Raw genomic sequence first — 13,183 nt, 5'->3', positions numbered from 1 at the left:
CTGTTTCATTTCTTATCTTTACATTTATTTTTAAAATTTATACTTGAATTTCATTTTGTTTTAGCTTTTATCTTATCTGAATAGATTTTTTAAAAAATAATTGTTCTCTTTTAATTTGTTAAATATATTTACTTATTTTCTACGCCACAGCTTGTAGAGGTCGGAGGACAGCCTGGGGAAGTTGGCTCTCTTACTCTACCATATGAGTCCTGGAGGCCAGCGTCCTATCTTCCAGCTCAGGACCACTGTTATCTGCTGGGCCGCCTTGCTGGCCCTCCTTTCTCCTCATGCATCTTCTCTATAACATTTTCTCTACTCTTTCTCATAGTTCAAATCGTATATTTTCCCTCCCACTCACACATTTCTCCTTTCCTCCTCCTCTGCCCTTCACCTGTTACTATTAGCCTCCTTAGCTCTAAAAACGCATAGACCGCATTGGCCAATAGTCCTGGTGCTTCCGCCTCTGCCGGAACGGACACATAAAAGAAGTGAACAGTATCTTTACTGCATGTTTACATTTGGGCTGCTGTCAGATCATTGTTTCCATTCCTGCAGCCGGCTTTCCCGCTAACTTAGCAGCCAGGGACAAACCCCCAAAGACACCTCACCAGGGAAATATATGAATAAACAAGTGGGAAAATAACAATTAGTCTTCAATGCCTAACAAAAAATATCTCAATAAATGTATGGAACATAAAACAAAAAATGAAAGATATACAAGCTAATATGACACTACATCAATCGTCTAACACCTCAGTTTTGGAAACCAAAGAAAAGGAAATAGCTGAAAGATTTTAGAGCCCTACTTTCCAAAAGAAGCAGTGATCACAGAGGACTCAATAATAGGAGATGAATGAAGAAAATCAATTCAGGACCGGATAAGAAAGTAACAGTATATGAAGATGTGAATAATTACTGAACAGTTTCAAAAGCATAGTGGGAAAGTTTGGCAAGAAGACTGAGAATCCATAAAAGGATCAAACAGAGATGTTGCAAATGAAAGCACCAAAATAAAAATAAATAAATAAATAAATAAAAAACAGTGTGATGCTGTTCCAGTGGTGCATGCCAAGATGGAGATGCCATGAAACAACCAGCCAGGGTCACAAGTACACTCTCAATCACAAGCTTGACCTTGGGCTTTTTCCTGAGGAGTCACAACCTGCTGTGGCAGGGGCAGTGACCACATGATACTCTTGGCCCTCATATTGTTCCTTTTAGAAATAGCCCTAAACCAAAGGACATGCTTCTAAGTTACCTCGAGAGTATGACCAGTTTCAGATATTTTGTAAAATTTGGAAGAAGGAAAAACAGGTTTCTCATTCAATATTCACAAGTCTTTAAAAGTTCATTATCATAAATACCCAAACATTTGTGTTCTTTATGAAAAATCTTTATAAAAGGAGATACGGAAGCTGAGCATTTCTCCACAAGACACTTTAAATATGATTTACTCTCGTTTAACTGAAAACATAACCATAAAAACATACTATATTTCAAAAACAGAGAATTTGTTGGAACTCCAAATAACTATTGGAAGACATGCTGATAGGGCAATTCTCTTTCTCTGCAATCTCTCAAAGGCCAAGCAAGCAGGCAAGCAAATGATCAAAACAAAACAAAACAAAAACAGCCTCTATATGAACAAAAATTTACCTTGGCAGATGCAGAAGGAAAAAAACCCCAAAACCTCAAATAACAGATTGAAGGTCCCTCTTGAAATGTGCCATGCCCTCACTAGTTGGGAGGAAGGTTGTATTGAAATGTAGAGGAACGGAGGTAAACACCTTTGAACTATTTGCTTAAACAATATGAAAAACTCAATATACATAAACTGACTAATGGCAGTGTTCGCACTGAAGTCTCCAGAACTAAAAAGGGTGCTTAAATTTTTTGGCAATTATTCATTTGCTTTTTAATTTTACAAATGAAATAAATAATGAGCTAAAGTATAGTCACTAACAAGATGATGACCCCGGTAGAATATACTATTCATCTTATTTAAATTCCAGCAATACCTAATGCACTGCTATTAAAGATCTGCAAAGCCTGTAGATCTAATTCCAGAATGGACTAAGGTTGCTCTATATATAAAACAGTTACAGATCAAATCCAAACTGAGATATCTTCCATGTTCACCAAATGTTCTCAAAATTAAAACAAAACAAAACAAAAAAACCCCAAGCATTTTCAGTAAGTTTGCTTTTCTTCAAGACTAAAGCAAATGTCACACACAGCCCTGGGAGCAGCAAGGATATATAATTAATTACACAGCTATACACTTATTTACTCACCCTCCTAATAGTATCTGTGGCTGGCTGGATTCATTTGTGATACCAAACACATCAGGAATTAGATCGCCATTGAAGCTGAAAAGAAAATATTTTAAAAATTAGGCAGCTGTTTTTATTAAAATGCCAGCTTTAACTTAGCTTCCAGGAGTGTGAAGCATTACCATTACTCAACAGTGTCTATTTGTGGCCAATGAAGCAGAAGTGACAGTAGCCTTTCCAGAGCAAAAACTTTGAGTTTTGCTAATGATGCACCAGCTGTAATAAGCCTGCTGCAGCAATGCTAAGAACTAGATTTGCATTATGAGGAATCATACCATTAGCTATATAGCTAAAAATACATCTTAAGTCAATGAATAAAATATATATATTTTATACGTAAGCTTCCTTTTGCATTGTTGGTCAGAGCTGTCCAAGAGACATTACATGCTATTGCTGTCTACCACCATGTGCTTCAGATACAGAGCCCAGAGGTAACTGAGCTAGAACTGACCTGGACATCTTCTGAAGACCAGCTTTCATGACAAGCAAACTTCCAAAGAAAAAAAGCAATCAACAGTCCTACCCAGCTATGACACCAATGAACCTTAACAACAAACACCCTAAGGGTGTAGTAGTGATACACACAGGCTGGTGGTAAATAATAGCTCTTTAAATTGGAACTAAGACCCTCTTAACAACAGGAAAATCATATCCGGTACTGAAAACCTATTCAACTACCCAAGGCAGTGAAAGCATAGATCTTGGAGAAGCTAACAACTTCCACGCTATTAAACCCGCACAATTCCTACTGCATTCTAAATATTTGTCTTCCCACTCATGTATAAGTATAGTCCTCACCTCTCATCAAGAAAACTTCTCTTTGGATTCTCTGTACAACAGATGGAGAGCATTCATCCCCAACTAATGTACAACACAACTCTTGAACCTAAGGCTCAGGAATCATTGCAGAAGAGGGGACAGAAAGATTGGGAAAGCCAGAGCAACAGGCTCTTACAGTCTGCTATGAGATTGTGCCTCCTAAAAAATGTCATATACCTGTAAAGCCTCATCAACATGACTGCCTAAATATGAGCTGAACAAGGACACTTTAGTCATGCTAAAGTGGATGAAGGAAAGCCCGGGAGATCTCAACCCTGCACAAAGAGCTATAGGCAACTAAGGAAGGCTGAGAGTGGGAGAAATAAGTCTCCTCCAAGGAAAAGTATGCCAATTGTTTATCCAATAGCAAATGGTCAACCCTGAAAACATATATACAAGCAGGTTATACTTAAGAATATATATGCATATACGTATACATATTTGCATGTAATAACAATTAAGAAAAAAGAGACCATGAATTTGAAAGAGAGTAAGGAAGGGATATGTGGGAGACTTTGAATAGAGGAAAAGGGGAAAATTATATAATTATAATAAAATCTCAAAAAAACAAAAAGAAAAGACAAAAAATCCTTTTATTTGCATATGCCACCTTCAGAGACAGGGATTCTGACAGCTTGACTTTTTAAGCAATAGCATAAAGGAAAGCTTTTTGCTAACAGACACTGGACACATCTTAGCGCAGGAATTAGTGTTGTTTTGTCACCTTTTTGGGTTTATCTGTGAGCTCTCCATAACATAGGGCTTGGCTTCTTAAAGGACAGGATGTGACCTCAAACAGGATTCAATAATTGATGTATCAGTTGCAAGGTATTGAGCAACAGCTGAAATGTTTTTGAATTTGTAACAACCAAAAATGAATTTAAAACCAAATATATGATGAATCTGAGGTACTTGTGGTAATTCTCACCTGCGTTGCCTTACATAACTACACTGTGACCACGGTTATAAACACAGAACAAGCACTGTGCCCACCCAATGGCAACCAATGCACTGTGGCCTGAAACTCCTCGCTCCCATTGTACTACTGCCTGGTACGAGTATTCAGAAGGTTTGTTGTTATAGAAATAACAGTTTAATTTTGCAGAGAAAAAAAGGTATTTTCCTACTGTCATTTCTCAGCATTTCAGTAACAAATCAACAAATAACTGAATTATATTGTATTAGCATGATCTTTAAAATTAATTTTTAAGTTTTTCACTTAAATTTCAGGAAAAAAATCAATCAATAATGGCTTATGGTTAGGCAGACTTTACAGCAATTTTCGAAATGACTCTAAACAAACATGTAACATTTAAAAATTATGTATTTATATGAAGTGGCATCCTCAGCACTGATGCTCAGAAAATGAAAATAGATCATCTTTAGAAAAGAATGAAGATGCTCCACATCCCACACTATGAAATGTTCAACCAATATTTAGTTTCTATGTAAAGGTAAAAAGAACCCCCCTGTTCTTTGTAGGTAAATTTGACTAATCTTAAGTCAACAGTAAAATGATATGTTAAAAAAATCTGATTATTTTCAGTAAGTTTCGAATGATTCACGCTCAGTATCTCACTTGCATTCCTCTGTTATATGCCTATATAGCAGAGTCTGTAGAAAGGGTGGAAAGGGGCAACATGTAACTGGTGTTTGCTACTTTGTGGGTTCTTTTTTCTTCCACCCTTCTCCACTCTTTTCTACCCTTTCAACCCTTTAACACTAGACAGGAGAAAAACATAGAGGAGAAAGGAAAGAGATCCCTGAATAAAGCCAGGGGTCAGAAAGGGGTCTTCAAGTTCCTTGGGACAAGAATCATCTTCACCATCAAGATATATCTAATTTCTTCTTCTTGTTTCTTCTTAGCACACAACTACTTAACAAACTGCAACCAAAAGTATCCAACCACCAATCAGCAGCCCCCTCATCAGGGCTCTAGCATTTACATATCCTCTGAAAAGTCCCCAGAATTACAAACATCATACAATTGCAGAAATTATCTGCAGCTAACAAAAGCACACCTCAGTTAGAGCATGAGGCAAATCACAGTCAGCTGCTATGAAGCAGCCCCATATCTCCACACCTGGAATTAAAACAGAAACATATTCCTAAAATATTTCTATGTTTTTTAAAGAAACCAAAATTACTACATTCACGAGAAGAAAAACATTAAGATGCCCTGCTCTTGTCTCTCCCCAACAGTGAAGAAGGCAGTATTAATTCCTGGAAACTTTAGACAAACAAACAAAGAAAACAAAACAAAACAAAAAAACCCAAAACAAAACAAAACAAAAAACCCATAAAATAATCCTTAGCTTCTATTCATACTTGTGATCAACAATTACAATAGCAATGGAAAACATACACAGCCAACCATTCTTAAAAAGTTGAAAGTATGCTCCAATCAAGTACCATGCATGGCGATAACCTAGAACCCCTTCACAGATGTAGCCCATGGCAGATTAGTGTCCAAGTGGGTTACATAGTAATGGGAAGAGGGACTGCCTCTGACATGAACTGATTGGCCTGCTCTTTGATCACCTCGCCCTGAGGTGGGAGCAGCCTTACCAGGCCACAGAAGATGACTATGCAGCCACTCCTGATGAGATCTGATAGACTAAGATCAGAAGGAAGGAGAGGAGGACCTCCCCTATCAGTGGACTTGGGGAGGGGCATGCATGAAAAAGGGAGAGGGAGGGTGGAATTGGGAGGGGAGGAGGGAGGGGCTTATGGGGGGGATACAAAGTGAATAAAGTGTAATTAATAAAAGTTAAAAAAAAAGAAAAATAGGATTTTCACACAAAGGAAAATTTGGTTAGGGAGAAGTAGAGTGGTAGTTTTGTTTCTTATTCTTTTTAAAATAAAAATCAAGACATTATTCTTGGAGGATAAAATCTGACATTTGAAATGTTTTGTTCATTCTAGTGCTAGAATGAACGTGTAGATATAAATTTTGGCTTTCACACACAGATATACACAATGTGCATACAAATACTCTTTTTGCTATACTGTTGAATTATAATTACTTGAATAAATATATTTGTAGAAAAAAAAGTTGGAAGTATGGGATTATAGTTTAGACTTCTGATCACTGTTGACCCATGATGCAGGAATGATTTTAGTAGCTCTAAATGAGATCACTGGAAACAAAAATATGACCATACTTTACATTCCAAGAATCATCTTTATCTCATTACCAGTATTTTCTTGCTCAAAAATTAGATTTAGTCATTCTTGTTTATTGTGAGGAAATAAACCACATAAAGGAAGACTTAAAGGAACACATTTTCATCTTAAAATGAAAATCTTTCCCCATTTCTCAAGGACACCCTATATTTTTTATATCTGTTAACCAACATTTTTAACTCAAAAAATGCTATTTGAATTAAAGAATGATGCATGACTATACATCACTATAGATCCACAAGGAGCAAACATGTAATTGTGTACATAGGTCCTATAATAGTTAAGAAGTGAATTTAATGTTAATCCTACATAAAAGATTTAACTTATATTTGTAAGTTTTAAATTGTTCTAAGTAAAGCAAGCACATACTTACTCCATAATCAGTGGCTGGTCTTGAAAAGTCCTATTGAGGATGGTCATGTTTTTAGTATCTGTAAAAAAAGGATATATATCTGTGTGTATAACACACATAAACACACACAAATATAAACTACTAGGCATTTTATATTATTTTTCTTATCTACGAAGTAATTTTCTTTTTATTCTTTGCAAGATTCATCCCTAATTTTCTGCAACAGTTATCACTAAGGAGATGCCAAAGCTTCATTTAATGATAAGACATTAACAGAGTTCATTGTATAGTGAAGATTTGATTCAGTTTTACTTGAGGTTCTCATCTAAATATCTTTTAGCTGAATCTTTTTTTTCTGTACAATTTGGCCATTAATAAGATTTCAGTGTAGACAAAATAGCATGTCCAAACATATCCCACTCTGCCATGTCCATGTGTTATGTTTTTATAAGCAGTACCTGCACATGGTACTCTTGTCAATATTGAAAGGATGAATAGATGTATTAAAATTGTTGCTTGTATTTCTAAATGTTGCCAGAAAGCATACCTGCATTTGCTGTCTACTTTGGAATTGTCAGTTGGCTTTTCATAAAGAACTTTAAGATTCGTGAATGAATACAGCAGACTGACTCACACCTATCTTTTTTTTTTTTGACTGGGAAGACTAGGCAGCAAAAAGGAGGGTTTGGCAGATATCCTCGCATTTGAAATGCTGAACTAAATGTAAGGCTTGGTAGCTAGGTAGACTGTGGTTTTTAAGGCATGTCTATACTTTTATAAAGCCATCTTTGTCTTTGCACACTAAATTTGGCAATATTAAGAGGACAAATGTACCATTCGTTTTGCTGATGAGACTTAGCAGCATTGGCATCATTTGAGTAAGTCTATCTGCCCACTTCTCATACCTAGAGAACCCAGTACCTTCCTTAATGTCATTGAGGATTGTTCCCCTGAAAAAACTCTGACGTTCGTTCTTCTGGTTCTAAGACAAAGTCTCACATTTAGCCTTGGCATGCATGGAATTCACAGACAGCCACTTCTCTCTGTCTTCCAAGTGCTGGGGGTTAAAGGTGTGGCCATCATACTAGAAGTTTGTTCTTTAGTTACTCTAACATGTCTAAAAACTACCAATAGCTCTTCTTGAACTGATCAAGAATGGGTGTCATTCTCTGGAATGGACTAGCTACAAAAGAAAACAAACTTTCAAGATGTTTTTACTAGTCAACAAGAACAGAACAGCCAATTGTTTTGAGAACAATAATTGTTAAATTTTCATTAAGAATATCAGGTATATTTTCATAACTTACCTTTTCTAGCCAATAATAAATAGTAAAAAATTTAAAACTCACCTAATGTTTGATTTTGTCCCCAGAAGATAACAGCTCCTAACCCACTGTCGCTATGATTTTGGGGAAAATACGTGAGCAGGACATCCATTTGTGAATCCCCATCATAATCACCAGGGACTACACTTGTTACCAGTGCACTGAGAGTCCTAAAGAAAATAAGAATTTAAAAAATATCAGAAAAATTACACAAGAAAGAACATTTGCTATAATATTATGTGCTACATGTCTTGTCCTCTTGTTTCATACCTATTCCATAACATCAATCACCCCCAAAATATTTCTTAGATTAAATTTTTTTCATTTGTTCATTTATTCATATATTTACCATGAAAAATTTTTCAACTCAAAATTCAAGACTTAATAGAAATAATTAAATTTATTGTTTCTTTTGTATCTAAGGACTACTTGTGTGTATAGATCTTTCTGGTCTGCAGAAGAATTCATAATGAATATAACATAGAGCAGTTTTATAATATCATAAATCTAAACTATATATCACTTATGTATGCTCATGCTCAAGCACTGGCTCCCTGGTAGAGTGGTTGTGTAATATGGACGAGGCCCTGGGTTTGACCTCCCTTATTGCTCAAACAAAAGCAAAATGAACACAAGGGACTGGAGAGATGGTTCAGTAGTTAAGAGCACGTGCTGCTCTTGCAGAAGACATGAGTTCCATTCTAATACCCACAAGGCAGTTGACAACCATAATTTCAGTTCCATGGGGGATCCCATACCCTTTCTGATCTCTGAGGGTTCTTACATGCATGTGGTATAGATACACTCAGTTTCACATACAACAATATTTATTTCTTAAATATTTAAGAAAAATAAAAGCAAAATCACTGTGGGAAAATTCATTTCAAAACATGGAAAATAAATACTAAGAGTTAAAAATAGTTGAATTAAAGAGGAATAATAGACTGTAGAAGTAAAAGGTAATTATTTTCACTTTGAAAAATATTCTAAATATTAATTAAAATGAGCCAAAGAAATAATTTAGTGGTTAAGAGAATGTATTGCTTTTGCAAAAGAGTTTGGTTTCCAACACCATGAAAGGAGGGCAACTCACAAACACATGTAACTCCGGAGAATACGAAGACCACCCACTTCTGGCTCCAAAGGCACTTACACTCACTCACATGCAGACAGACAGACAAATACTGTTACAGTTGAGTACTAATCAGACAGAGACGTGAGTGCACATGAGATGGCAGTGCATGCTTTCCTCAATTGCTGTCCACATTTTCTACTGAGATGGGGAGGGATCTGTCTGTCAATCTTGTCCCACCTCTCCAAGATGGGAATGCAAATTCATTTCCTCAAGTCGGGAAAGGAGGTACTTTGCTGAGACTTCTTCCCACCTTCTCCTCAGTGATTAGAAATCGTTTACTTAGTGTGTGATCCCAATTTATACTGTATGCAAACACCAGTAAACCAATATAAGTACACCTTTCAAAATCTGTGTTTATGCAAGATAGTGACTCCTCTCTTCTCCTACAATCGAGTTCAAACATTTTTAGTACTTAAAAATCCTAGTCCGAAAAAAAAAAAAGAATCCTAGTCTGCTTTGATTTTCCCTTCTCAGACTACAACCCTCTGATGTACCGTACCTACCTTTTATGTCAAGTAAATCTTCTCATTCTTTCACAAAATACTATTCTCATTAATATCTGTTGTAAATGCTATGTGCCCAAACTTAAACATTATCAACTAATTCAAGCAATGTCATTAAGCTCAAATTCCATGACTGTCTGTCTGAAAGCCAAATCTTTGGTTTGTACTGACCCATCTCTTTCTCCTCTAGCTTAGAGGGAGCATTTAACTTGCTTCCTACTATTTCCAAATCATGTTGGCTCACTATCATTGGGGGTTATTGTTTCATGTACTGCTAACCATAAAAAAAAAAAAAAAGAAACAATAAGATTATTTAAATCACATTAAAAAAATTAAGGCAATTTCAAAGCTTTACTTCAATTCTGTCAAAATCAATATTAAAAACTCACCATTAGATCAAAAGAAAAAACAAACAGGACAGAGGTCATTGACCTTTCTTCCACATGCAAAATATTTTTAAGATGGTGAGACTTTTGTGAGTGATCTGCTTCGGCAGGAACAATCAGGATGAGACATAGTACATTCAAGAAAGCATATTAGATTGCAAAGGAATGAAGTGGAGGTCAGAGGACAACTTATAGGGGTTGGTTTTCTTCTTCCACCATGAGGATTCTGGGTATCTAACATCCATCAGACTTTGGTGGTAAGCGCCATTTCAACAGTCCTCACCATGCTTATTTCATTTATTTATTTTTAACAAATTGCTTACTACTCAGACCTCAGAACTAGAAATTTTGTGTCACAATACCACAGCTGAACACAACTGATTTCAAATATAACCCACGCTACTGCATATTCATAATAAAGATAAATAAAAAAAATTATAATAAATCATGCTTTCCCAAAATAATGATCTGTACTTACTTCAAGGATACCTTTACCTTGGGTTTAAAATAGGGTGCACTCTGATCTGCTAAGAAGACGATTAAGTCATTTCCTACAAGAAAGAAACAAATGACTTTAGAGAAAGTGATCTTTGGAAAATCATCCAGTCAATGCCTAAAAACTTTTTGGGTACTGTTTCTATAAGAAAAGTTTTATTCTAATCTAGTCAGAAAGCACTGTCAAGATAATTTATACAAATCTAATGGAACACAGGGAGAGGGAAGTAGGGAAAAGTGTATTTATTCAAGGCAAAATGAAGCCATGGGGTTCCATTAAGAGGCAGATGGGTTAGCTTAATGAATTAATGCATTAAAAGATGGATTAATGCAAGGAACATACCTTAAACTATACTATTCCATACCAAGTATGAGATCCTGGTTTGATCTGCAGCAATACAGAAAACGCACGCACGCGCGCGCGCGCACACACACACACACACACACACACACACGGCCTCATTATATACTGATTCTGTCAAGCCTTGTTTTCTATATCCAAACAGGTCTTCCTTATATGAGGCTGTTTATTTCATCATACAGATCATCATACCAATGATACAGGGATTCCTACTACATTTTCTTGTCACAACTAATAATACAATTCAACATAAGCAGAAAAAGCAGAGCCCTCCAAACTTTTTTCCTTTGCTTACTATGGAGCTATCTTCCACTATCTTCCATGTGGCTTGAGCCATGAAACTCTGTTAATGCTCACTGGGACATACTTCAGAAATGCTCAACCAAACCTAGGATATCTTTAAAGTTAAGGATGCCTCTGAATCCAGTTTGGATAGATGAGCTATAGGCTTGCAGCATTCTTGCAATATGGGTAATCATTCAAATAGAGGAAAAACATCCAGGTCTTTAAAGAGGTTCTGGGGTGCTGAAAAGGGCCCTCAAAAGTCTTTTTCAAGGATCCTGTCACTCAGCTCTGTATCAGCTGTTAACTTTATTTCATGGCCTTGGTCCTTAACCAGCACCTACTGATGAATGCACTTTGTCAGCATCAAAATATATACATATATATTTTTAAGGCTTAACATGGTTAATGAGCTTTGAAGAATGCCAAGTTGGCAAGAGATGTGCAAGACTACAGTGATAAGGTATTGAAGGTAACAATAGTAATCAAGATGAGGGAGGGCCAGGTGTACTACACTAAAGATGAGGCAGCTCGTGCTGGAGAAATCTGTAGGTTGAGACAGTATGGACAAGGACGACCTGCGTTTATCAGTAGTTAACAACAGATGCTTGTGTGGCTCTAGAGAGCTTGATGCCTTAGGAGGGCACAGTGCCTTTGAAGATAGATGGATCTTAACAGAAGGAAGGGCGGATGATTTGAGTCAATGGTGAAGACAGTACACCTCTCATAAGAAGAAACTGTCAAGTTGCATCTCTTCAGACCAAGGAGGCAGAAAGAACACTGGGCGCTTAAGAAGGGAAAGCAAAAGCAGAGGCCAGAAACAAAGATTCTTACGAATCATGAAGAACTTTTGCAGATAGGTGATTATTCACTAGGTGAAGGCTACAAGCTTGTGGGTGAAGGGAGACTGGTGAGTTCCTAAGGGTGGGGAGCTGATGGTCAAACCGTGGGGTGTCTGGGTCAGGACCCGGGGTTGATAAAAAGCGGAGAAAGCTGTCAAGGAGGAAAATACAGGGAGAGCCACAAGGCTGGGAAATGCAAGAGGAAGGGTAGCAGGAGCAAGGGGGCGTGAATACACAGGGAGGGGCAAGTAGAGGGAGGGCCGGTAAGCACTGACTTTCCCGAAGCACGAAGAGGTCCGTCTGTTTGTCGGAGTTGAGGTCCCCGAAGGCCGCCAGGGTGCCCCAAGCCTCGGCCCCAAAGAGCTCCGCCGTGACGTTGTGCAGAGCCCGCGCCGGGGCAGGCCCAACGCTCAGCAGCGCGAGCCCCAAGAACAGCAGCGCCGGCAGTGCCCCGGCGCTCGGCAGCAAGCCTGCCGCCATGGCGCCTTCGGCCCGGCCGGCCTCCGCTGCGCTTGACGGCAGCCGCAAAGCACCGTGCGACCGGCCAACGGAGAAAAGACTCTAGGTGTGGGCTCACGGGCAGCCCCTCGCTGCACTCTCACGCTCGCCTGGGGCTGTCACTCCGACGACCAGAAGGCCAAGGAGCTAGGGCGGTGTCGGCCTGGGAGCTCACTTCCGGCTGGCGTGCCTCCCGACAGTGTCGCGCGAGGGGGCGGGGCCGGGCGGGCGGTGCTGACAGGCAGTGGGGGCAGTGGGCACTGCGCGATGGCGGGGTCGGAGGCACGCATGGCCGAAGTAAGCTGGAAGGTCTTGGAGCGACGAGCTCGGGCCAAGCGCTCAGGTTTGACTGCCTGTGGCAACAACCTGCCCCGAGGGGTACAGTGGGTGGTGCTCTTCCTCAAGTCCCCTGGAGGGAGGCCGGTGTGATCTCTCCTGGGGGATCAACTTGTGTCCCTAAGTTGACTTCAGAAAGCAGTAGGTGGCCCTGACCTTCCTGGTCTTGTTCCTCTATTCCCAACTCCCCACCTCCTGCACTTGCCTCTTTTAGAAAACTTCTGTATTTCTCCCCCAAGTTGTTTCCTCTCCAAAGTTAGCCGCAAGCTGACTTCTCCAGAAAGTTACCCCTGTAAGTCACGCAGTGGGACAAGTTCTTAGGAAGGAAAG

At 38.6% G+C, this 13,183-nt stretch overlaps 2 protein-coding genes across 7 annotated transcripts in view; one reads left to right on the top strand and one right to left on the bottom strand.

Moving 5' to 3' along the window:
- Nucleotides 1–12,707, bottom strand: part of Itfg1 (integrin alpha FG-GAP repeat containing 1) — a 148,614-nt gene extending 135,907 nt beyond the window's left edge. The window contains exons 1-5 of one of the 2 annotated variants that reach the window (XR_009594618.1): nt 12,295–12,698; nt 10,518–10,590; nt 8,040–8,185; nt 6,712–6,769; nt 2,295–2,369 (exon numbers count right to left, since the gene is read on the bottom strand). Coding sequence is in view for 1 of the 2 variants with exons in the window: in XM_021644692.2 (XP_021500367.1) it covers nt 2,295–2,369; nt 6,712–6,769; nt 8,040–8,185; nt 10,518–10,590; nt 12,295–12,499 (557 nt within the window). In the remaining variant the exon portion in view is untranslated. Of the gene's footprint in view, nt 1–2,294; nt 2,370–6,711; nt 6,770–8,039; nt 8,186–10,517; nt 10,591–12,294 lie in introns of both variants that reach the window. The other variant, XM_021644692.2, reaches the window with a different exon arrangement.
- Nucleotides 12,708–12,731: 24 nt separating this feature from the next.
- The window catches only part of Phkb (phosphorylase kinase regulatory subunit beta), a 216,134-nt gene continuing 215,682 nt past the window's right edge, over nt 12,732–13,183 (top strand). Inside the window, exon 1 of one of the 5 annotated variants that reach the window (XM_060392297.1) lies at nt 12,732–12,860. In XM_060392297.1, the coding sequence (XP_060248280.1) occupies nt 12,785–12,860 (76 nt within the window). In that variant the 5' untranslated portion in view covers nt 12,732–12,784. The remainder of the gene's footprint in view (nt 12,861–13,183) is intronic. The other 4 variants (XM_060392294.1, XM_060392295.1, XM_060392298.1 and 1 more) reach the window with 4 other exon arrangements.

This window comes from Meriones unguiculatus, chromosome 10 (genome assembly GCF_030254825.1).
Source record: "Meriones unguiculatus strain TT.TT164.6M chromosome 10, Bangor_MerUng_6.1, whole genome shotgun sequence".
NCBI lineage: Eukaryota > Metazoa > Chordata > Mammalia > Rodentia > Muridae > Meriones > Meriones unguiculatus.
The sequence above is the reverse complement of the archived record's forward strand: the minus strand, read 5'-3'. Positions and strand labels throughout refer to the sequence as shown.